General features: G+C 33.8%; 1 protein-coding gene across 19 annotated transcripts in view; it reads left to right on the top strand.

Annotated features, from left to right (window-relative positions):
- Positions 1–24,379, top strand: part of LOC145680975 (liprin-alpha-1-like) — a 420,696-nt gene that overhangs the window by 369,653 nt on the left and 26,664 nt on the right. For 6 of the 19 annotated variants that reach the window (XM_081752194.1, XM_081752204.1, XM_081752193.1 and 3 more), the window contains 6 exons: positions 4,319–4,448; positions 8,065–8,297; positions 14,092–14,311; positions 15,627–15,713; positions 17,202–17,386; positions 19,967–20,047. In XM_081752194.1, the coding sequence (XP_081608320.1) occupies positions 4,319–4,448; positions 8,065–8,297; positions 14,092–14,311; positions 15,627–15,713; positions 17,202–17,386; positions 19,967–20,047 (936 nt within the window). The remainder of the gene's footprint in view (positions 1–4,318; positions 4,449–8,064; positions 8,298–14,091; positions 14,312–15,626; positions 15,714–17,201; positions 17,387–19,966; positions 20,048–24,379) is intronic. The other 13 variants (XM_081752210.1, XM_081752209.1, XM_081752203.1 and 10 more) reach the window with 11 other exon arrangements.

Here is a 24,379-nt window from a genome sequence, read left to right as displayed (position 1 = left end):
ACCAAACAGACATTTGCGAAATGACGTAAGAGAGTGATTAATATATATCACCTCATTATTCGCATAACCAACCTGACATGCATTGAAATCTCTTTTGACTTTTCGTTTCTCCATTAGTTTATCCTTAATTTTACAATGAACAAATTTTGCAATTATGCCTGCGTTTTCTCATGGGGTCGTTTCTTCAACCTATGACATGCTTCTATATTTTCTTCCCTGATTACCACATCTAACGCTTTCCCTATATTTTTAACCACCTCATGAGTATCTTCGTTCACTTGTTCGGGCACACCATAAATTTCCACAGCATTTCTTCTCCCATATTGTTCCTGTTCATCTATCTAAGCTTGCAGTTCACTTACTTGCTTTTTCAGTTGTGCATTTTCGGACGTTAATTGTTCTATCTTTTCTAAACACTCCCCTAATTTCACGGATTGTTCTTTTACCAAATTAACATTCTCATCAAGTTTTTCATGTGTAAGGTTTAAGGACTTGCCCAACCCATTTTCAATTCTAACATTATCTTTCTTTAAATCAGAAATGTCCACTTTCAAATCCTGCAAGAGTTTATACATATCTGCTAGTGGGGGTGCTTTAAATCATCCCCACTCTGCATGCTTTTCCTCCTTTCTTTTAAACACACTTTGCACCGCCATTCTCTGTTTTCGTATTTCATAAATTGTACATCTACTTTCGTAAGTTGCGCACACTTTATATGATACAGGTTATTACAGTCTACACACTCGACTTTAGAGCTTACATCCTGTCTTGATACGTTACTATGACATTCACTACAAGCACTCATGCTGGTTTCGATAAATCGAATCGAGACGTAACCTCAATATGCTCTGTGTAAGGAAGTTTCCAATCCTGAGTATTTTCGTTTTTCTTTTGTTTGTTTTGTTTGCTGAGTCGCGCAGTAATGCGATACAAAACACACTTCTCACTTTAAGTTCATAAAATATTTAATTACAGAAATGCATATCAGTACTTACTGCGTTCCTGCAACTCGTAGTTAGTTTACATGTTGCAAAAATACCCATGAAATACACAAAATATACTAGGAGCGAGGTTCACCACAATCTCATCGAAACATTACCAGTGTTGCCAGTTCCATAATTCCTTATAAACCATTAACAAACAGTCCCTACAATAATAAAATTCTAAACAGCTTCTGTGCTTGTTATTACTACAAAATATGATCTACAATAAAAAATCAGAACTCAGACTGCTCTATTTTGTATGCAGACTGCAAATTTATTGTACATTTTCGGTAGCTAGACCTAATACTGTACATCACTCCTGCTGGCAGTGTAAAAGGATTGTTGCCTATGAGCTTCAAGGCCTAAAGAAGATCAACAGTTTCAACAGAGCAATGAGGTTCAATTTCCATTTTACTAGATGGATTCAATTTCCGTTTTTAACTTTCCTCCACACATTGTAAACTGAGTACTTTCAGCACCATCCCACTCACTGCCATCAATGATTTTGTCTTGAAATTGAGTCAATGGAGAGAGAAAAGATTCCATAACATCTAATGAAATGCAGAACCTCTGAATGTGGTTTTCTAGAGCTTACACCAGTGTTTGACATGCTGGATCTAGTAATTTACAATACTATGTCAATTACTAGTATATTTGCACATTTTAACCTGAAATGTTTTTATGTGCATTATTAATGCTTGTTCTTGCTTCTAAAAATAAGTCATGTAATGACCCTTACACTTGGTGATAAAACCAATAATTGGCATGGTGTGTCAATTATTGGAAAATTGTGACTACTTTGTTCCAGTGATTGACATCCCCCTTGAACAAAGACAAATAATTATTTTCCACATACATTTAGTTAGTAATGTGACAAATACTCTCTAGTACTGATCTGTCAATTTACAGCGATGTAACTTCAAAGATGGTTACAAAAATTAATGAATTTAATGGATAATTTCCTTAACATTATCAGGAGCAGAATTCATAGTACACAGACACTTTCTTGCAGCACCATGTGACTCAATTGAAATAAACAAATAGGACAATCATAAACAAGTAGGAGAATCTCTTAGGCAGAACATTAATTACCAAGGCATAGAGAAGTCTGGTGGCTACTAGCAGACAGCAGTAAAGGAACTTCTATTTCTTCATAATCTTATTACAGACAAGATTTTCAAAAGGTGTTAATTACTGGTGCAGTGTCGATTACTGAGGGTGTTACATTAATGGCAATATTCTTATGGAAAATAGGAACGTCATGAGAAGAGAGGAACAAAAGTGCGTAGAAGAAACAATATTCTGATAAAATCTTGGTTAAAGTAATGGTTTTCAGATTTTTGCCTGGTTGGAGGACTTCACATCTAGAATCGAAGTATCAAGACAAAACCCCTTTTTCCCCATTGAATATATTCCATTTTCTTACTTGATACTTTCACACTCTTTTCATTTTACCTATTACAAAGGCTCCAGGTCAGACCCGAAAGCTATTACATGTATGGATCGGGATTAGAACTAAGTGTAAATAAAAATATCTAAACACATTAGATTTTTTTAGTGATTTGAGAATGCAATAGTGCATGCCCTTTATTTAGTATCTATAATAGACATTATTATTATTATTATTATTATTATTATTATTATTATATTTCATTTTGTCAGCCAAGTAGCTCAAATGGTAGAGCGTTGACTTCGTATTCGAGAGGTCATAAGTTCGATTCCTGCTTCCGACCATCCTGATTGATATTTTTCAGTGTTTTCCTCAGTCCTACTAGGCAAATTCCAGGATGGTACCTACTGAATAAACCCTGGCCGATACCTCCCCAAATCCTTTCCATTATTATTATTGTTGTTGTTAGATATTTAGTATAAGATTGCCTCTGAGCTATATCTGGTGATTGTTAAATAAATAAAATAATTTCTAAGAAACATCAGTACACCAAAATTTAATATAAATTGTGTATCTCTCATGGACCTCGCACTCTTTTGGGATTATACAGAAGACATGGCAAAGAGTACACAAAATCTATAATCTACGTACAGCCTAGACCATATTACACCTGTTAAACTAAAAGTAAATAAAATTTTACGATGCGGCTATAGCACTAGCCGAATCCATCTTGAAAATACTACTTTCAAAAATGAATTGTGCACATGAGTGTGTTGTTAAAAGCACAGGACTAAAGGAAAATACGTCTCTCCAGTAATTTTACTGTTTGGTTTGTAAATTTCATTTTTGTGTTTTCATATTGAGTTCTCGTACAATTTGAATCTTCGGTTTTAAGAATGTTAATAATTCGAAGTTTATATATCTTCTTCTATTTAATTTTCACTCATTGTTCAACATGTAATATATAAGGTGAGGATATAGGTACTGCGACCGTTATCCGAGTTTTTATTTATTTATTTATTTATTTATTTATTTATTTATTTATTTATTGTATATTTTAACAAGGGGACGAAACAAGGGAAGCAATTTTTTTTTTGTTGTTTTAATAAGTAGTAATTTAAAGAAAACCGGAATCAAACTAGGAATATACAGATATGGTCAATATCGTATTAGGGTAGCAATTTCTTCTTCTTTTTTCCTAAGTTCAGAAACACTTTCAGTTGGTACAAATACATCTATTTTAAAGTACACAGAAATCATTTGACAGCTTTCTCACGTATCCCAGAAAAAGAAAGAAACTTTTAAAGTATTATCTGCGTTCATTATTTTCAAACAAAAATGAATTCAGTGCCTAGTCTATTTTAGTTAATTAAATTACTAAAATTAGGAAAGCCTACAGTAAGATTAGGTAGATATATTCCTTTTATTCGGGACATGCTGGTGTGGCCCACATGCTATGGAATCGTATGCTTCACATTTACGAGATTTAGGCACCTACACGAAGTGATTTGATAAGGACCGCACTCCACCTGCCTTTTATTTTCCAGGTAGATACCCTACTACGTCACCGCAGCGCTTGAGGAGGTCTGTAGAACATAGTATTAAACAAGAAAATTCAGGAAATGTGAGAGTGGAGAAGATTGGAGAATACTATAGGAATGGAATTTTGGGGGAAACGAGAAAGAATAAAATGCATAGTTCTCCCACAATCTCAAGGTTCTAATAGCCTTTATGTAACGAGATGAAATCCATCCGTAAGGCTCCTGAAAACCGTGTGCGTTTATATTCTTTAAACAAAATCTTTGTCTACATCCCAAGATATTAATCACCATTGTATTTTCTTACAAGTTAAATTTATTGTTTTCTTCTTTCTTTTTACCAAGTACATAGTAATGGAAGTACTATTTTTTACTGAAATAAGTGAAATTTGTTGTATCTTTTATAGGAGTTTATCACCGACTGCTGGGGAACCCAATTTTGTTCGAAGCTCAAGTCATACTAGTTTTGATACACATTCTCTACCTCGAAGGCAGCAAAAACCACGGGTAACTTCTCTGGAAGAAGATCCTACCAAGGTAGTGTACTTGATCAATCACGGATATAAAGTCGTAAGGAAACTCCTACACTCTTTCATCTCTATCAACACTGGAGATATAAGTGCCCTCATCCCATATTTCTAAATAATTATCTTCATTACGCTCGTGTTTCGCTTTTGTCTTGCTTTCAGTATATCAGATAATTGAATGAAATGTATGTGTCATTAATTACGTGCACGCCTAGAAGAATATATATGATTTCGAAGGTTCTTTGAAGTCCTATTGTTTTACAATCTTTTCGGTAGCTAGTGCAGTTCTTTTACACAATAATTAGAAATGCCAGTCATGAGTGTTCATTTTCTTCAGCACTGAAATTTGACTAATTATTTTCGAATTCATTATGAACACAAAACTAAGATAATAGTTCAAATTTTATAGTAATAATTCAAATATTATGTTGTAATAGAAATAACTCCGTTCGCTTATCGCCCAATGAAAACTGAAAACTAGAATTAAATACTATAACAAAACTATTTTTAACAGTTTGTAGGAAGTAAGTAATGTTAATGAATGGCATAAGAGGAATTAGAAACTTTTGTGTGTGTGCAGTTAAAAAAATAAATGTGATTTTCATTAAATATGTTTCTAAAGTAAAATATTTCATAAATTCCTTTAAATTTGAACTTAACGCATTCTTTTAATTGCTACAAGAATAGTTTTATATTATTTGTGTGGAAGATAATGTTCAGTATAATTAATTAGTATATTAATGTGGTTAGGGATATTAGTAAGTTCCGTTAATAAAAGGTATTTCGAAATCCTGTAACAACTTGTGGTAGGTTGATTCTGCTCATGAAAACAAGCCAAAACATTTATGTGAAGAAAAATCGATGTCTGCTTTGTTCCTGAGTTTCGAACCCTGCTTTATCAGGAAGTTTAATGAAGCTACGTACCACAAAGACCACAATGATCATCTTAAAGATAGTTTAAAACTTTTTAAGCAAAATTATACTTGAATCATCAGTAGTATCTAGATCTAACATTAAGAGCGCTGTGCAAGTATTTTTTTAAACATATATATTGGAAAATGGCTTAAAAATACTATTGGACTCATAGTTAAGAGAAGTCATATGCATAATTTCCCTAAAAATTTGAAGGAAGTTGCAGACGATGTAGTTGTACTTCTGTCGACTTTTTCAGTGTAATTGAAAAAGCAAAAGGAAAGTTATCCAGAGATTCTACTGTCTATGGAGAAAAGTCCATGGCAGTGCAAGTCTTGGAACTCTAAAACGAAGTTAATTCTGACTTTCCATAGTATAAACTTTCTGACTTGTTTTCCTGAATAGTATTTACTACTAAACATTGTAACACGTACTTCAAAACACGTAGATTTACATGAAACTATTGTAATTAGATATTGATTTAGATACATGACTTGACTGCCTAATTGTTCAAAATTAATTTGATTTAAAAATAATGGCTAAAAATACTGTGTAAGAATTATTTTTTTTTTCGGAGATTGGGATTGGAGAGGGTGAGTGTTAAATTATTCTGCATAAATTTATATCTGTTGGTAATAAAAAGTTCGAGTACAAGTAAATTCATTGAAACAGTATGTTGTGGAGAGAGGCAGTAACGTTCGTAAACTGGACTATACACTTTTCTTTTAAAAATCGTATTATTCAGTTATGCAGGATTTTTAATAATACGTATCACCCATCAAGAATTCATTATGGCTAAAGAAATACCTTTGTGTGATACGATTCTCCGTGTGCGGTTGTGACTTAGCCGCCTTAAATGTGTTTGAATCTAAGTACAATGAGCCCAAATTTCGTTTCAGTTCGAAGTCAAAGAGCTAAGTCCTTGATATCATTCATCACTTACATAATTCTAATGAAAGGTATAAAACTTTTCAAATTAAGATCGATAGATGTATCATAAGAGGAGCCTTATAATTAGAAGCTCTTAGGCATATGTTCTCTCGTTATAACCCATCTCCAATTTTTTCTGAAAAAGGTCCAAAAAACACGACGCATTCTTCCTACACGAATTATTTTGCACATTTCTAAAATTCGCTGTAGTTATGGGCCTGCAACGAAGCGAGAATAACTAATGAAAACATGAGTCTCATATTCGTTGAAGCTTTTCTGATAAACGTAAAATATCCGTTGTACTTACTAGAAGATCAGTACATTACTGTGTCGTTCTGTATTTTTCCCCTTTCTAATCAAGTGGTGAAGTTTTTGAATATATATATATATATATATATATATATATATATATAATATGTATGTATGTATATACGGAATACTTTTAGTAGGATACTGAATGATTCTACAGATTATTAGTACAAAACAAGTTAATCAACTTGACCTACATGAAAATTAACTCTTTACTGACCTACCTTGAAGAAATGAATATCCCTTGTAGTAAGAAGGAGCTGCTTCTACCTCATTTCAGTCTGTCTGTTTAATATGGTATTTAGCAGAATGTTAAATGTATTGATGGAGTTGAGCTAGTTCTTTTACCTTTCATTTTCATTTCGTTCATTTTAGGCTATGGCATCGTTACACTATTTGCTCTAGGTAGAATTTTTATGGATACTGAGCGTTTATATGAAACGTACAACAATTAAATAAATAAGATTGTTACACAACTATTGTCTTAATCTGGAGAATAATATCAATTGTTGAAAATGTATAAAATGTTTCGATGTAATGCAAAAATGCTGAAATACGGTTAGCAGAAATAAAATAGTTAAATGGATCACTTGAAGTCTAAACTAAACTTTAAAGAAAAGCTCCTGCTACGCAATTCATAATAAAATTTGTCGGGAAAGCAATACTTGACTTTAAAAAGTGATAACCTTGTAAAAGAACAAGTAGTCTGGTCATCTATTTAGATTTTTAGTATTACCACACTCAGTGGCATATTTAGGGGGGGGGTCCGGGCTTAAGCCCCCCGAAATCTTACTTACTATAGTAAAGTATATGAAATATCTTGCAGAATTTTCACATTTTCAGGCAAAGCCCCCCTCCCCCCGAAAATTAGCAAATCCCTCCCGAAACAAAATCGTAAATACGCCACTGACCACAATAATATATTGTGAGAGACAATGTAAATAATAATAAATTCTATTTAATACAGTTACTTTTATTCAGTGCGAATTATCAAGGTTGGAACTACAGAAATTTTCCATGCAAAGATTCTGTTTGGCTCTTATTGTAATTGTGCAAGTTTTAATTTATTATTATTTATGTATTTATTATTAAGCAAAGTCAATGACAAAGACTATGCTCGAAATCTATCTGATTAAATAGTCAATAACTTCAATAGGGTAATTACTTGCAGGCTGCTTTATGTAGCTACCTTCAAATAACGTTTTAGACTTACATAAACATTAATCATAGAGTCTTCATTGTTTTACGCATAACCAACATTAATCATAGTCTTCATTTTTTTACGCATAACCAACATTAATCATAGTCTTCATTGTTTTACTCTTTTCTATGAGGACCCACCAATTCTTTATAAAACTGTGTTGTACATCAGTAAGTATTGTTGTCTTGTAAGCAAAAATACCTTAAAGGATTTCCCATTGTTGAAACCTTTAGGGCTATTTTTGTGCAGTATTGAACAGCTGATGTGGTTTCAGATCCCTGCATGGTTTCAGGTGCAATTAATGAACGAACAGGAGTGGGAGAAGATGCAGCAGGCTCATGTCCTTGCGAACGTTCAGCAAGCTTTCGATGTGAGTGATGCTGAACCAGATGACAGCGAGAGTATTTATAGCGCGGCTGAGATGCTTTCTCCGTCAGGTCACACCGATGCCCAAACACTTGCTATGATGCTGCAGGAACAGCTGGATGCAATTAATAATGAAATTAGGTAAGCTCTTTATTTCACTTTTCGTATTGGAAGTTTATATAGATTCGATCCTCGTTAATTCAGATTTCGAATGATACTGCAAATAGTAAACGAAACGAAATATTTCAGTGCAAATATGAGTTTTTAAAGATGAAAAATGTTTTATTTCTTATGAAAATTAATATATTGTAAAATGTAATTTTTATTCTAAAGAAAGAACGTGATCTGCTGATTTTTTTATTCATATTACTGTGCAGCATTGAAACAATGAAGCACAAGACCTACAAGTAAAGTGGGTCCGATGTCGGAAAAATTACGAAATTTTCTAAATTCCGGATTTTTTCCGAAATCCGGAAAGTGAAATTTCCGACGGATTCTGCAAAATTTTGGTAATATATATATCCCTAACATATATATATATATATATATATATATATATATATATATATATATATATATATCAACAATATTTCAAAATTAAATTCTTTGGTATCTTTCGGATTTTTAAAAAGTAGAATCAGAGTATTTCTTTTCGCATTTTAATGTTAATAAAAGCAAAATTCTGTCTGTTTCCTAACATTTTTTTTAAATCAAGAAATTGCATGCATACACGCTAACACAGAATCTAATTGCTTTAGCACTTTCGCAAGAAAAAAAACTTAACAAATCCTGAAAATGTTTGTGTTTGGGTATGCAGTGGTTTCAACGTTCAATTAGAATATATTTGTAATGAACCCCACCCCGCCCCACTCCATATTTGAAACTGCTTGTACACTTTTCATACAGAATTGCTTACTAATTTAGACTTTTTTCCCGTGAAATTCTAGGTAAATAATAAAATGCATCGGAAAGCTGCATACAACTTCGGAATCCAATTTGTCAGCAGTGCCATAGATATTAGCAAATAAATATATTTTCGTATGCAGTATTTTTAAGTTTGCCCGAAAGATTTTTAACTTCTAGTATGTCCGGTAAATCTTAGTCTGCAATATTTGGTTTACGATGTTTATTATTATTATTTTTTTAATAACAAAACCTAAAGATCTTTAAAAAAAATAATCTGTAGCAACTATTTTTGATGTTTCATCCGGGTTTCAATTTAATGTCCACTCCGTTGACATTTCGAAACTTTATAACTGCTTTCGTCGTCGAAATTTAATAAATAAATAAATAACAAGTCCAGACCCGAACATAAGTATTTTCATAATATTTAACAGTTCCCAACGTTGCCGTATTGTGAAGGAGCTCCTGTATGTGGCGCAATTTTTAAACTTTCTCTCGAGTAGCAAATTTTACGTCAGATTAACGAAGGGACGATATTAAAAGAACACTTCTTACTTCAAAGCTAAAAGATTAGCAAATGGGCGATATTAAAGAGGGTACTTCTTATGTCACGTTAGTGAATGGACGAAATCGAGAGGGCACATTTTACATTAAAACTGAGAGATTAGACCATTGACGACATTGAAAGGGCACTTCATTCGTTAAAACTAAGAGATTAATGAATGGACGATATAAAGAGCGCACTTTTTATACCACAACTAAGAGAGTAAGAATGGACGATATTAAGAAGGCGTTTCTTACGCCTTTGTTAGGAGATTAACAAATGGACGTGAGCAAGAGAGTAGTTCTTATGTCAAGGCTGAGAGATTAACAAATGGACAGTAGGCACTTTTTACGTCAAAGCTAAGATATTAGCGAATGAACAATGTTAAGAGTTCACTTCTCACGTTAAAACTAAGAGGTTGGCGGAGGACCATAGTCCATGAAAACTTATAGCTTGAGACAATTGACATACTAAGGATCAGAATAATTATGATGATGTAATGATGATCAGATAAGAAACTAATAGTATATATTTAAAATGCATTGAAATCTATAGCATATGCAAAACAGCAATTGATTCTGCACAGTTATGAAAGAAAAACACTTTCTAATAATTTGGTAGGAAGTAAGTACCTGAAATGGAAGCCACATTGCCTCGCTGAACTGCTATGCTGATACATTGGGTAAGAAAAGCAGTAGCCCGGTTGTCACTTGCAACCTGTGCAATACTTTGGCCTACTTCTTTGATGAAATTGAAATGTTCGAGGCCCCAAGTGTCTCTCGATTCAGTGGCTCAGGTCACGAACATATATTTATCGAGTAGATTTTTACATTTTCTTCTTTCCTCGCATTCACTGCGGACTGTAATAGCTCCTTCTCGTGACGAAGAAAGAATAAAGTTATTTGGTTTAGGAATTAATTCGTGCGGTTGGTACGTACAGATTGAAGCTGTAGTACAAACACAAAATACATAAATACCTTAAGAAAAATATTGTCCATCGCTAGCAACCACTTTCGCCCATCTGTCAGGCAGTGTACGGATTCCGTGGCGAAAGAAGTCCTCATCCTTGGAAGCGATCCAGTCAGAGACCCATGTTTCGATATCTTCTGAAGAAGTAAACCGCTGTCCAATCAAATCGTTGTTCATGCAATTGAACAAGTAGTAGTCCGAAGGAGCAACGTCTAGTGAATACGGCGGGTGGGGTAAAACTTCCCATCCGACATTTTCTAAATAGGTTTTGACCGGTTTTGCGACATGTGGGCGAGCGTTATCATGTTGAACAATAAGTTTATCATGTCTGTTCTCCCATTCTGGTCGTGTTCTGGCCAGAGCTTGCTTCAAACGCATTAATTGTCGTCGATAACGTTCTCCATTCATAGTTTCACCCGGTTGCAGCAGCTCATAGTACACCACACCTTTCATATCCCACCATATGCACAGCATAACCTTTGCACAGTGAATATCTCGTTTTGGTTGTGATGAACCTGGTTCACCTGGTTTCACCCAGGCCTTTTTTCGTTTAGGGTTCTCGTAATGGATCCACTTCTCATCACCCATAATAATTCGATGCAGAAACCCCTTTCTGCTCTGTCGTTGAAGCAGCAATTCGCAAATGGTTTTTCGTCTTTCAACGTCTCTGTCTTTCAATTCATGTGGAACCCAATGTGACATATTTTGAATCATTCCTATGGCTTTCAAGCGTTTGGAGACTGTTGTTTGATCAACGCCTAATGTTGCTGCAAGTTGTTCCTGCGTTTGACACGAATCCTGCTCGAGCAATGCTGTCAATTCTTCGTCTTGAAATTTTTTTGACTGTCCAGCTCGCTCTTGGTCTGCCAAGCCGAAATCACCACTTCTAAACCGTGCAAACTACTTCTGACACGTTCGCTCAGCTAGAGCATGGTCACCATACACTTCCATCAAAATACGATGACTTTCAGTCGCACTTTTCTGCATGTTAAAGTAATGCAGCAGGACACCCCGCAAAAACACTTTATCAGGCACAAATTGCGCCATGTTCACTTAACTACAAATTGGTGTTGTTGACGCTTTAATCCACTGCCCTATACTACGAACGATACGCGATGACAGGGGTTTGCAACACATGTGTGGATACACGGAACTGTGGGACGCTCCGTTCGTTGCGCCATCTCTTGTCCACCCGCACGAATTAATTCCTAGACCAAATAGATGTCGCGAAAGTGTAAGACCAGGTGAAATCCCCGAGAAGAATGCTCTCCTTCCAAGGTAACAGCGTCATGCTAGTCTGGTCTTTTGCCGACAAATCGGTTACATCCCGCTTGTTCATGAACAGATGGAACTTCCGCTGATTTGAGTGCTCTCCAGATAATGTCATTCATGTTGGAATGTCTTACATGTCTACCGGAGCTACTTATGCAAGAGAGACTATGTAGACCATTCTGTGTGACTGATACATCATATTTAGAGCAGTTGTGTGATTCACAGATGTCTAACCCCAGGCAAAGTGCAACTGCAATACGAAAACTTTCGTTTGGAAGAAGCAGTTCTAGGGTATGTAATATCTGTAGCCAAGCACCTGAAATTAGAGATGAGAAAGTGAAAAGTCTAGCCTTGTCCTCTTAACTGTCTGCTTTTTGTAGTACTACTGATCGATGTAATTTGGAAATCGGGTGGTCCCAAACTGATTGTGAACTTCTGTCTGTTATTTCAGGAGGAATTAAACTAGCTAGGTTAGACCAGCCAGATTGCATACAGGTTTGACATATGTATTCGGAAAAAGTGAACTACGAAGTTGTTGTGTATATTTAATCATTTTCTCTATCTCAGAATTACCTACGGTGAAAGGCTAAGATAAATAATTGTAAACGTAATATATCTCATTCTTGGTAGACAAACTACTTCAATAAGTTATTTTCTTCTTTTTAACTCCCAGATTTAAAACTAGGGATGAAAATAAAAATAAATCAGTGTAGGAGTGTTGTGGAAAACCAAAAGTGAAAAAGTATTATTGAAGATAATCATTAAAAAAAAAAGGGGGGGGGGAAGTTTGCTAAGCTAAATATGAAAAAAAAAAAAGAAAAAAAACCTACATGAATGCTTGCGTTTTAAAGTTTTCATCATCATCAGTGCATATCCCTTATATATATACAGTGGCGGATCCAAGATGTGATCAAGGGAGGGGCTAAACCATAGTTTGCCGCTTTATCCAGTGTAAAGCAGGATTAAAGCCCATTTTATCCAATGTATACCTGAGCGTCAAGGGGGAGGGCTATAGCCCCTCTTGGATCCGCGCCTGTATATATATATATCAACGCTGCTTGAAAAACTTTTTTGAACAATCTTTTTCAGTGTGGAAATAATGTATATAGTTCCGTTAAATTTCTTTGTCAATAACCTATTCTATTTTCCCGGGATCTTTATTCTGACTCGAAGAGAATGAACATCATTTCTGTAGAAATAACGATTATGGATTAATAAAACATTGCTTTTAAGTTTCGTAATTTTCTTTGAGTCTGGATACAGGTAATGAGAAGTTAGCAGAGGTTATTTAGCAAGGAAAGAAGTAATGGTCCTACTATTAGTGAAACGTACCCTTGCTTGGATTCATTTCTAATTGCACTTGTTATACTAATTTGAAAATCCAGAATGCAATAGAACTATTTTTTAAAGATATCCGTCTATGAAGTCACGAGAAAATTAGCTCAAAGTTGGGATATTGATGTTTAATTTAAATCCCAAATGTAAAATCATTTTTTTAAGGCAGCTGCATGGATGCGTATGTCTAAAAATTCTTCCATTCAATTCAGGGTCCTCAGATTAGTATATAAAGCGCTATTAGAGATTTATCCAAGTATTGATACTAGTGACATAATCTTTTTTTTCTTTCTTTCTTTATTTTTTTAATCAGTATTTCAAGAAGGTATTGTATATGCATTATTTCTACAGTGAAAGAAATTGTTCAAAAAATATAGTTTTCCAAGCAACGTATCATTTTAAGGAAAATGCACTGAAGATAGTAGAAACTTATAGCTGAAACATTTGAGTTCGGATAGCTGTATCGATGCTCAGGTGAGAACTCAATTTCTGTTTCATATGCCTTCCGTTACTTCTGTATAAATAATATTGAAGATAATTTAAAAAAAAAAAAAAAAAAAATAGAGTTTCTATTTTAGAAAAAAGAATGTTTTGTGCGGAACACGATTGAAGGGGAAAGAAAAGAAAAAAGAAGAAGAAAGGTGCGATTGATAGACGGTATTAAAGCGGATAGTTCTCATGTGAAGATGAAGTGGTTGGCGGAGAATGTCGTAATTAACGTGAAAGTAACGGAAACATTCGGTAAACACTCATTGAAATAAGAACAATAATAACAATAATAATAGAATTCCCGCTGATACGTATAACGTGTTTGAAACCTTCAGATTATTACGACAGCGCGGAAATTGGGATCGATCGTATCGTTTTATTTCATTTTATTTTATCGTTGATTGCAGCAACAACTAAGATCAGTTCGCTCTATTTTCTGTCTCCTTACAGGCTAATACAGGAAGAAAAGCAAAGCACTGAAGCCAGAGCAGAAGAGTTGGAATCTCGGGTCGGCAGCCTAGAACACATGAATTTGCTAGTCCGTGGTCGTAGTTTCGAAAGAACGTCTCCTCCTCTCAGCGGTCGTTCCACACCGAAGTCACATCACTCTCCACAGCGAGATTACCTCCATAAGTATCATACCGTAAGTTATTCCAGTCTTTGACATGCTAAATACGTATATTAATTGTATTTCTTTATCATTATATTGTTTAGAAAAGCCTCTTCAATCATATATTTTCTGATTTGATTGTACCATATTCATTACTTAATACAGTGAAACTGCATTTGTGTAAATTTAAATTTCTATTCCCTTTCTGTATCTTTCATCTAAATATATTTCATCATACTTTCAGTCCACTTTTTCAATAGTATTTTCTTCTATAGTATAAATCAGTCATGTTCACTTAAAAAATCTCTTTCAAATAATCTAGTAGAAACACTATGTGATATACTAACATTTTGTTGTTTTTCGGCGGCGTGAGTTACAGGAGAGAGATACTTCAGTGTAATTATTTCGATTTCATTTCTTACATCTTAAGAGAATTCTAATTCTGTTACTGAATCTTAAGTTCACATCAGACTTTGCATGTTATATAATCTTTTCCATATCAGGAAAGTGTTCCTTTGTACATGAATGGGTGTTTTTTGGTACAAAAAATATTGCATATATATTTTCTTTTAAAAGTACGTATATTGACTTCGAACACGATACCTATCTGGTGTTGGACTCCACAAATATATCGAAAGACTCCGATAATCAAGTGGTTATTTTCTCTCTTTCTTTTATCTTTTCATGATATTGATTAGATCTCGAAAGCTGCAATAGCTCTACCCACTCAGATGCAAACTTCTTTTGTCCCATCTCCCTGATATCTCCTGCAACTTCACCTGAACTGTTTGTGTGTTTTGTAGATCGTGCTGTTGGTGTGCCACATAAAATATAATCTATTCACTTTGATGTGTGGGATGTTTTCAACTTTTCTGAATTTCTGCACTGTTATGTTGTGTACCTCAATTGCCTTATATTGCTCTTGAGGTTGGGAAGCTAGTTTATTTTATTATTATTATTATTACTACTACTACTACTATTACCTGTTGTATCCTCTTGCAATGCAGGACCTAGCTGTACTTAGAATTCTGTCTTGCAGTGTTTCTGTGGGTATGCATCAACATAAATAAATACATAACAGTTTATTATATAAATTACCTTAACCAAATGATGTACTGAGAAGGACTATGTTGCAGTTGGAATGCGATGATATAACATTAGATTCAAAATTTGGATATAGTTATACATTATAAAGATATATTCTAGTGTTGTAAACAACGTTTTTGTTTTTTGGAATGTGGCATTAACAACATTTTTAGCAATAACTGTGTTCCTCATCATCTGTTTTTTTCTCTTTTTCCCCCCTTGGGCCTAACTGAATTGCTGTTTGTAATGACTGTTTTTCTAGGCCCCAGCTTCTATGTCACCAGCTCACCTGCATCAGTATGCCTCTCTCAGTCCGGGCCATCTTTCCGAATCACTGCCTGCTAGCCAGGTTTGTATAGGGCACGGTTTTCCTGCACCCATCACCCTTGCTAATACCCTTCGCCTACCCACGTATGGATGAGTTTCATTACTTTTTTTTTACTACATCTCATTCTTTCAGCTGCAGTTTTGTGCACCTAGGATTGTCATCCACTTTCCTTTTATACGTATATATATATATTTATATTTATATATACATAAATTAATATATGTATATATATATAAAAAGAAGTATACAATTGGAATGCCTGTCGTTACAAGAAAAGCCTGTTATTTTTCGTGTACTTTCCTTTGCAGTGCATCTTACATCCCATGGTGTAGCACAAGCACGTTTTATGAGTTGAATTGTCATGTTATAATTTGCTATTTGCTCCCTCCAGATTCGTTGTTTGTTGTCTCCTAAGTTATCCTGTCAGAGCAGTGGGAGTGCGATATTTCAGTTTCGTGTGCATCTTCTGTTATCTACGATGCCACATGCAGCTTTACTTCTCATATAATCTAAGCAGACCGTACTTTTTATAACAATATGCTTGAAAAGCTGCATACACATCTCTGTTTATTTCTTATATTGTAGTATTCAGTATCTGTAGGTCACTTTTCCAGACTTTTTTCAGTAACAATTTAGAACCATTAACATAATTTATTTGTATTTTCTTGATAAACTAGGTAAAAGAAGATAAAGTAATCCTGATCACCTGTTATTTTTAACATATTTATTATCTCTCTTGTAGTGTGCTTGTAGTATTTATTATCTTTTACTATTATTTTCGTAGAATCATTTGCTTGTCACTATAAGGTAAACTAGGCAGATTTGTAAAGTATCTTCTATTAGAATATATACTGAAATATCCGTAGTTACTTTGTAGTTCTTTGTATGGTAGGGTACTGGATAAAATGTCGATATACATTCCTTTTAGTTCAAGTGATGTGTGTTTTGCAGTTGTAAATTAATATTAGAATGTAGCATGAGCAATCCAATTTCTTCGTGTAATAAATTTTTTGAGTAATTATTAGGCTCATCATTCATCTCTTAAGTGCGAATGTGTGCTTGAATGGGGATGTGTGGTTTGTAAGAAAGTTTTTTGAATAAAAAAGGAAGTTTCTTCACTTACTGCATTCTAATTCTCTTCCAGACTCTATCCTTTGTTTAAAAAAAAAAGAACAAAATGCTTGGCTTCTGCTTATTATAAGTTCTATCAGTGTTATACCAGCTCATCAGCTTTGTAATTTTTTTGCAGTGATTATTTATTATTATTTTTTTAATGCCTGTTTATAAGAGCTGTGAAGTTCTTGAAGCAGATAAATTTTAATAACAAGCCAATGTAGCATTTTGTTTATCCTGTTAGTATGTAAATTCGTGTGTGTGTTTGTGCGTGTGTGACATGTGTACGTGCGTGTGTGTGTGTGTGTAAGAGAGTTGTTTGGGTGGGTGTGAGGGTACATTGAATTGTGCGAATTAGTTTGCATCATTTATGGGAGCTCAATTCAACTCCCACAGAAGAGTTCAAGCTTTGATTCAGACATGATGATGTGCCTACAGCTCCAATTGGCTCCGCCCTCTGCGGAGCTATCCAAGGAGGAAATTAGGTCCCTCAAGCCGGAAAGCAGCCCTCCTACATCAAGAGCGGTACGTTTGGAGAGGGTGGCACAAGCTCTTGCGCAGAGTTCCGAGGAACTCCGTAGGTAAGTCCTCGCTCTTAATCTATTTCCTTATGCTTGCTATTGTTTTGCTGGTCTTACTAATTATTAACTGTAGGAATCCCAAGGGAAGCGGACTCCTCAAGCTGAGCATGATTTTGGTATTATTTATTTGCGATCAGGTATTGTTAGTAAGTTATGTTATTTTAACTATTTAATCCCTATGATGAGTAAAATTTTCACCAGATTATTGTGTAATTTTCATCAATATAGTACAAAAGTAGGCTCCCTTGTTAATAAGCAAAGCTAATTAATTTAATCACTTTCTTGCTTCGTTACCCATTACTGTGCAATCTCTATGTACATATTAATTACAGAATCGTAAGAGAGAAAAAAATATAAAAATTGAATTATTTCTTACTGAGACTTGATTACGTTTCACTTTCAAAATTGATAATAATAATAATAATAATAATAATAATAATAATAATAATAATAATAATAATAATAATAATAATAATAATAATAATAATAATAATAATAATAATACTAAGAGCCTAGTACCATCATATGAAAATCAAAATAATTTGCACTTACAAAGGTGTTTTAGTGGAACACACAAACCTCGAAAATACCATACAGAAGCATTGAGCGTTCGAGTCACAATAGTTGTTTGTCAGACATAAATAAAAGAAAATAAGAAACGAGAGAGAGAGAGAGAGAGAGAGAGAGAAACGCACAAAGCATATGATTTTAATCATATTCAGCTGTATTGAGTTCAATAAAAATAAAATCTGTCTAAAGCAAACTGTTATAAATACAACTCTGTGTTACAGTTGTGGCAGTATATTGTTGCGTGTATCAGTCAGAGCTACAGCTACAGGCTACAGCTTATAAGTTTTAGAAAGTGAAAGGAGGCCACTTCTAAAGTAAAGTCGCTCAAATCATCCCCAGGAGGCTTCAAAGGAAGCGGAACACCATTGAAGAAAACCACATGTTTCTTTGTTACATTATATTTCAAGTCCTTCCAGTTGAGGGTGGCCTTCCAGTTGACCTGCTGAAAAAAAGCGATGTTGCAATTTTCATCCTTTTGCTTACTGATTCTTCAGTAGTCTTCGCAGAAAGACAGATTTATCTAGTTTTTTCGTTACTTTTGTTTTCGTTGCGTTCTCCTCCTTCCGTCTCTCTTAGCTTGAAGAGAATAATTGTGGGACGTTAAACTGAAATATTTCATTTAATTTGAATTCAATTTGGATATGTTGTAATGAAGAGAAAAAAGAAATCAATCATTACTTTCATGATATGTGCTTATTTTACTCTTAAATATAGCATATTGTTAGTATTCTGTAACTTACGTAACGATAACGCTTGTGCGAACTAAACATGTTAAGTGGTTTCCCCCTTTCCTTCCCCCCATGTAAGGCATCAGTGCCGCAAAAGCCCGATGAGAAAAAAAAGTACAATCTTTCTTTGCCACCCCCAGAATTCCGTCCTTGACCGCCCCTTTCCATACTATTATATTGAATTCCTTTAATGATTGTATTATTATTATTATTATTATTATTATTATTATTATTATTATTATTATTATTATTATTATTATTATTATTATTATTATTATTATTACATAATGTATCCATCGATAATATAAGTTTAGCGATGGCAAGAACGTATAATCTCGACAATAAACATGTGCCGTTTACGGCTTATTTGGAGTGTTATTTATGAGGGCGGTTGGGGTAAGTTTTCTGCTTGAGTACAAAGGAAGCCGCTTGGGGACCAATAGAACGTCTCGACTATAACAACCAGTAAGAGTCTTCCTCCTGAGAATCTAATAGGGAACTGCGACACTGATTAGTGATAATAAGAGTTTGCATTGGTTAGAGTATATTTTTATTTAAGTCATATATAAGTCCAAAGCTAGAACGAGCGTTCCAAAATTAGAGTCAGCAACATTCGGCTGTATTGATGGTCTGATAATTGAATATGACAGAACTCTGTGCGTACTTCTGAATATATTGGGCACGACATTCCGAGGACAAATCATTGTAACTTGAACGCTCAATGCTTGTGTGTATTGTTTTCAATTTACACTACGTGTGTTCCTCTAGATCGCCAACTAAGTACAAACTATTTTGTTAGATGCATCAAAGTAGATTGTCGCTTGAAGGAGTCTCCCTTTCTCTTTTTTCCAAATGGTATAACTTAGCACACTTGTCTTGGGATCCCTGTGGTTAAGAAGCATTGATGGAAAAGCAGATTTAAAACACTCAGTTATTTTCTGTCCTAACACTTAACTCTATATGGAGTTGCTGATTATTTGTATCATCTTACTTTGTATGCTTCAGAATGATTTTTTTTTCTTAATTCGGTGTAATTGCTTGAATGTTAGCTTTGCTAATCTAGCAACTTTTCCTTAATGTGTATATTTAATATGGCGTATATGACTGACTTTTTTTTTTCCTTAATTGATTGCAGTGATAACGGTGATGATTGTGTTCAAGCAAATTTCTTTGTAACATAATTCATAATTGATATTTTCTTTTTGCTTGTTGTTTGGTGGTTAATTTTTTTTTAACAAGAGGAAAAACAGCTTCATTAGTATTTATTTTTCTCCTTGTGCAGAACAGCTGTGCATAACGCGGCCTCAACCCAGGCTAATACAGAGACTCCTAGTGGTATAACTCAGGATCATATGTCATTCAGGTTACTAATTATATTAACTGCATGAAGTGGAAACAAGGCATTTCTAGATAGCACATTGCTCTTTTGGCTCTGACTTTGAAACACTGTGTATACACACATATTCTCGCGTTTGTGTGTGGATCTCACTGCGTAAAACAGCAAGCGCACAAAACTATCACTCACGATGTCAGTATCTTTAGATTAACTCACTACATTTGAACACAACAATTACGCATATTATGATAACGTACGTGCAATATTTGTTTCCTTGCTTGAATTTCAAGCTTATTTTAAGCTTCTGTGCACAAATTCTACATCACAGGCAAATCATGTCATTCAAAAAAATCAAAGTTAAAACTGCACTATGTGATTATTGACTTCTATGAGTAGACTGTGTTTTAATATTGCTGTCTTACTGAGAAGCACAGATAAATGCTAAATACTTTGATTTCTATTGTGTAGGGTAGTTCTAAACATTAAAGACAAAAGACGAAAAATTGTTCTTTATATCAAATTCAAGAAAGAAAGTTATTATTTCACATAGGTGTTAAAATGCGTCCTTTTAAAACTTAACCGAAACTGGGAACTAAATTTCAGAGAAAACGAAGCTCGACAATTTTGGGAGCTATAACTGTGTTTGTGGAAGTTTATTTCTGAGAGATTTATTGCCTTTTAAAGTAAATATCCAATCACTGCTCAATGTTTGCTAAGAATCCTTCTGCATTCTAAGTTATAAGTATTTTTTTCTCCCTCAGTATTTCCTACTAAGACTGTTTGAGAAAGAAACAAACTACGGTCTCTGTCTTAATTGACATGTTTCAGATTCGTGAGGTACTCATGGAACGTATTTTATAATAAATGGCTGGAAATCCACTTCACACCAAGGTTTAATCCTTAAAATCTATTGGCAGATACCACACGATTCTGAAACATTAAATTAGATATGAGTGGTGCAAGGCGGTAGCGGTTGAGGATTATTGCAAAATAATAATAATAATAATAATAATAATAATAATAATAATAATAATAATAATAATAATAATTTTTATTATATATATATTAATATAGTGGAAACTTGAGAGTTTAGAGAGGGTGAGGGAGTTCGGACCTACTTCAAACATCCTCGTCATAGGTACTGCTTTAGAGTGATATTAATTTGAGTTAAATTAAATCTCCTCTCACAGTTGTCGAGCTAAATTGACTTTTTACACCTCTCATAGCTAATAATTGTGAAAGGATGTGTCTTTGGATTCATGTTTATTAGAAATTTAACTGATCCCAGAAATGTTGTAGATAGATGGAAGCCAGTATTTCCACAACTATTTAATAACCCACATTTACATTTTTTATACGGAAAATTGAAATAGTTAACGTTCTCTAAGGTTTCATTTTATGTTTTTTTATTTAGTTATGTTTCTTGTTTTATGTTCTCTATTTTGTTATTTTTCTTTCAGCTTTTTCACGATTTCTGTTTCAACTTCGATAATTTCTTATATTTGATTATACCTTATTTTACTTAGATTTTATTTTATTTTATTATTTTTTTCCTTCTCTTTCTGTTGTAAAAGTTATGCTTTTGATTAATGATTTTATGTTGACACTCTTTTCATGAGATGTATGTGCCAGCAATTCGTGACGGGGACTAATAGCCTCAGTGCTAGTGTCTCCATTGAAACCGCAATCAATTTGTCAATCTAATAAAGCGAAGTATCCGAAGCAGGAGCATAGTTTAATTACCGTTTGTCCTAAAAATTGAGTCGGCTATTAAAAAAATTAAAAAAAAAAAAATCCTGTAATCTTTGGATTGTTATTTAACAGGGTGTGGAAATGGAATTTTCATCTAACTGAAGATCTTCGGGAATCAGCTAGGTTGTTTCAGTTTCTATTCTGAGCAACATTCAATTTGACCTTATACCCTGTTCCGATGGCTTGAATATAATAGGACTCCAAGTTTTGGGATGATTTTAATGGAAAGGTTTTAAAAATATCCAGCATAAAATATTACACATTTTAAAAATACAGTGGAGTCCTTTAAATTCGAAGTCCAAGGAGACACGAAAAGAAGTTCGAATTATCTAACATTCTAAATATCCAAAAATATGCATTTTTAAATGTCTAAAGTCAAGCGAATAAAACTATATATGAAACAATTTCCTAGTCACTCACTTGTATCTCACAAAAATTCTGTATTCATATTTCTGTCAGTTGTAAGAAACAATGGCACATATGATTCATTTCACTCAGACATCCACTGCAAATTTACATATCAAACTGTTTGGAATGCTAGTACACAATAAAAATGAAGTGTTATAGAGTTTGCTCTTATAAATGGATATTCATGTTATAAGCTCACAGTATTTTCTTCTAGAAGTTTGCTACCGAACATCTTACAATGCAGGCTTTAAGCTACGCTTGTTTCCAATATGAGAAACAAAGAAAAGTTACCATCCGGTGAACATTCGAAACCTCTAATAAAATAATAATCCTTATTACAAAAGGAAAACGTCTCAGTCTATGAGTAACATTAATTCGTAATAGTTAACACTCACCGCTCAACTACGAGCGCAGTCTGCTTTATGTCAATAGATGACGTTAGCGTGCAAGTAATTTGTAGCTTTGCAGCTATTGTAATGATTTAATTGCAACTTAAATACTCCATTATCTCAGTTTTTAATTATTACAAAATAAGATAAGGCTTTAACGATATTAGATGTTAGCAGTAATATTGATATATTTATGCAGTAATAGATAGTAGTGAGTTAATTGAAACTTGTATTTTTTTAATTTAATTATATAAAATGGACAATGAAGATTCTAAACATAAGTGTGCTTTTCTGTTTATTATTAAGACAAATACCGTAACTGTATTTAGATTTGAGCAGTAATATCGTAGTAATTGCAAATTAATTCGTAAGCAGACTTAAAAAATAAGTTAATGGTAAACAATTGGAACTTTTCATTATGGACAGTTTCAACCTATAGTATTCAGCGAGTCGAAGGCTTGGGGGGGAATAACTAGTGATAATAATAGTAGCATATAAACTCCTTTCTACTACACAGAGAACTATGACAAACTAAATCATGCATACTCAATTAGTAGAAAAACAGCGGTACTTAACTCGAACTTCCTACACCAGTTTTAGTAATCTTTTAATTGAAGTAACTCCTAAGTTGCCCAACAATACTGGAACAGTATCGAAAATTGTGTGTCCCGACCGAGAATGGAAACCAGAAACAAGTGCGCTAAATAGTTAACTACATAGAAACACAATAACTATAAGAATTTGCAAAAAAAATATTCGAAGATGCTATTGAAACTTGCTTTCGATTTATGCAAAATTCTAAAGATTTTCAAGCTTCAGCTTAATTCCTTTATAAGACCGTATAGAGCGAATTCACGATTTCAGCAGAGCCAAAAGAGGGGCAGACCCATTCCTCTTAGTGATTACCAGTATATGAAATATATATTATATATATATATAACCAAGAAATATAGGCTCTTTTACCTAGCCTTTATATTTAATAGTCAATTACCAGCTGTTCCCGAGTACTTTTAGCAACTTCCACCCAACCCTTTTAGTGTTATGTAATAATCTTACTTAGCAAAGTGCATTTAGGTGTTTCCAATTTCTTGCATATATTTTAGCTTTCTTACCTGTTCTAATTTCATTATGTTTTTCGACTACCTATGTTTCCTTCTGAAATAAGGAATAGTGTAGTAATTGGTGTCATTTACGAAGATTTTCAGTTGTGCTAATTTGCTGTACGTGCTGCAGAAGATATTTCAACAGAGCAATGTAATCAAATTTGAAATGTCAAGTGACTTTTATTTTTGAAACAAAATGAAAGAAAGATATAAATTTGAATTCATCCTTCACTACGCTTTTTACAACTTCCTTTGAATTTTCATGAATAACTCAATGACAACAAGAAATTCAGAAAATAAGTTTTTGAATTCACGATATGCTGTTGAATAAACTAATGAGTGAATGAAAATTAGTTACTAACCTAACCTAGATATTTTTAAATTTGACATAAATGATTACCGAGGTGTATGGTTGCATCATCAGAGGAAGGACGCACCAAAAACCTAAAGTCAAAGAGAAGTGAAAGGATCAAAATTAATGTAAGGACTCGATAACACACACGAACTTCAATGATATTCAAAGGATTTGAAAAGTGTGAGTGCATCGGAATTGAACCTAGTCTTTTTTCCTTTTTGAATTTCACTGAAGAATTTAGCTGTAGAGAAACTACCGTCAATACCGTTTTGTAAATACCGTCATTTCTGGTTTTGGTAGGGGAAAGGAGGAAACCTTTCGCAATAACTAGAGTTTCGCCCGTTTCTTTTCA

This window comes from Thermobia domestica, chromosome 3, assembly GCF_964235325.1.
Source record: "Thermobia domestica chromosome 3, izTheDome1.hap1.1, whole genome shotgun sequence".
NCBI classification, from domain to species: domain Eukaryota; kingdom Metazoa; phylum Arthropoda; class Insecta; order Zygentoma; family Lepismatidae; genus Thermobia; species Thermobia domestica.
This window is presented reverse-complemented; position numbering and strand designations above follow the sequence as displayed.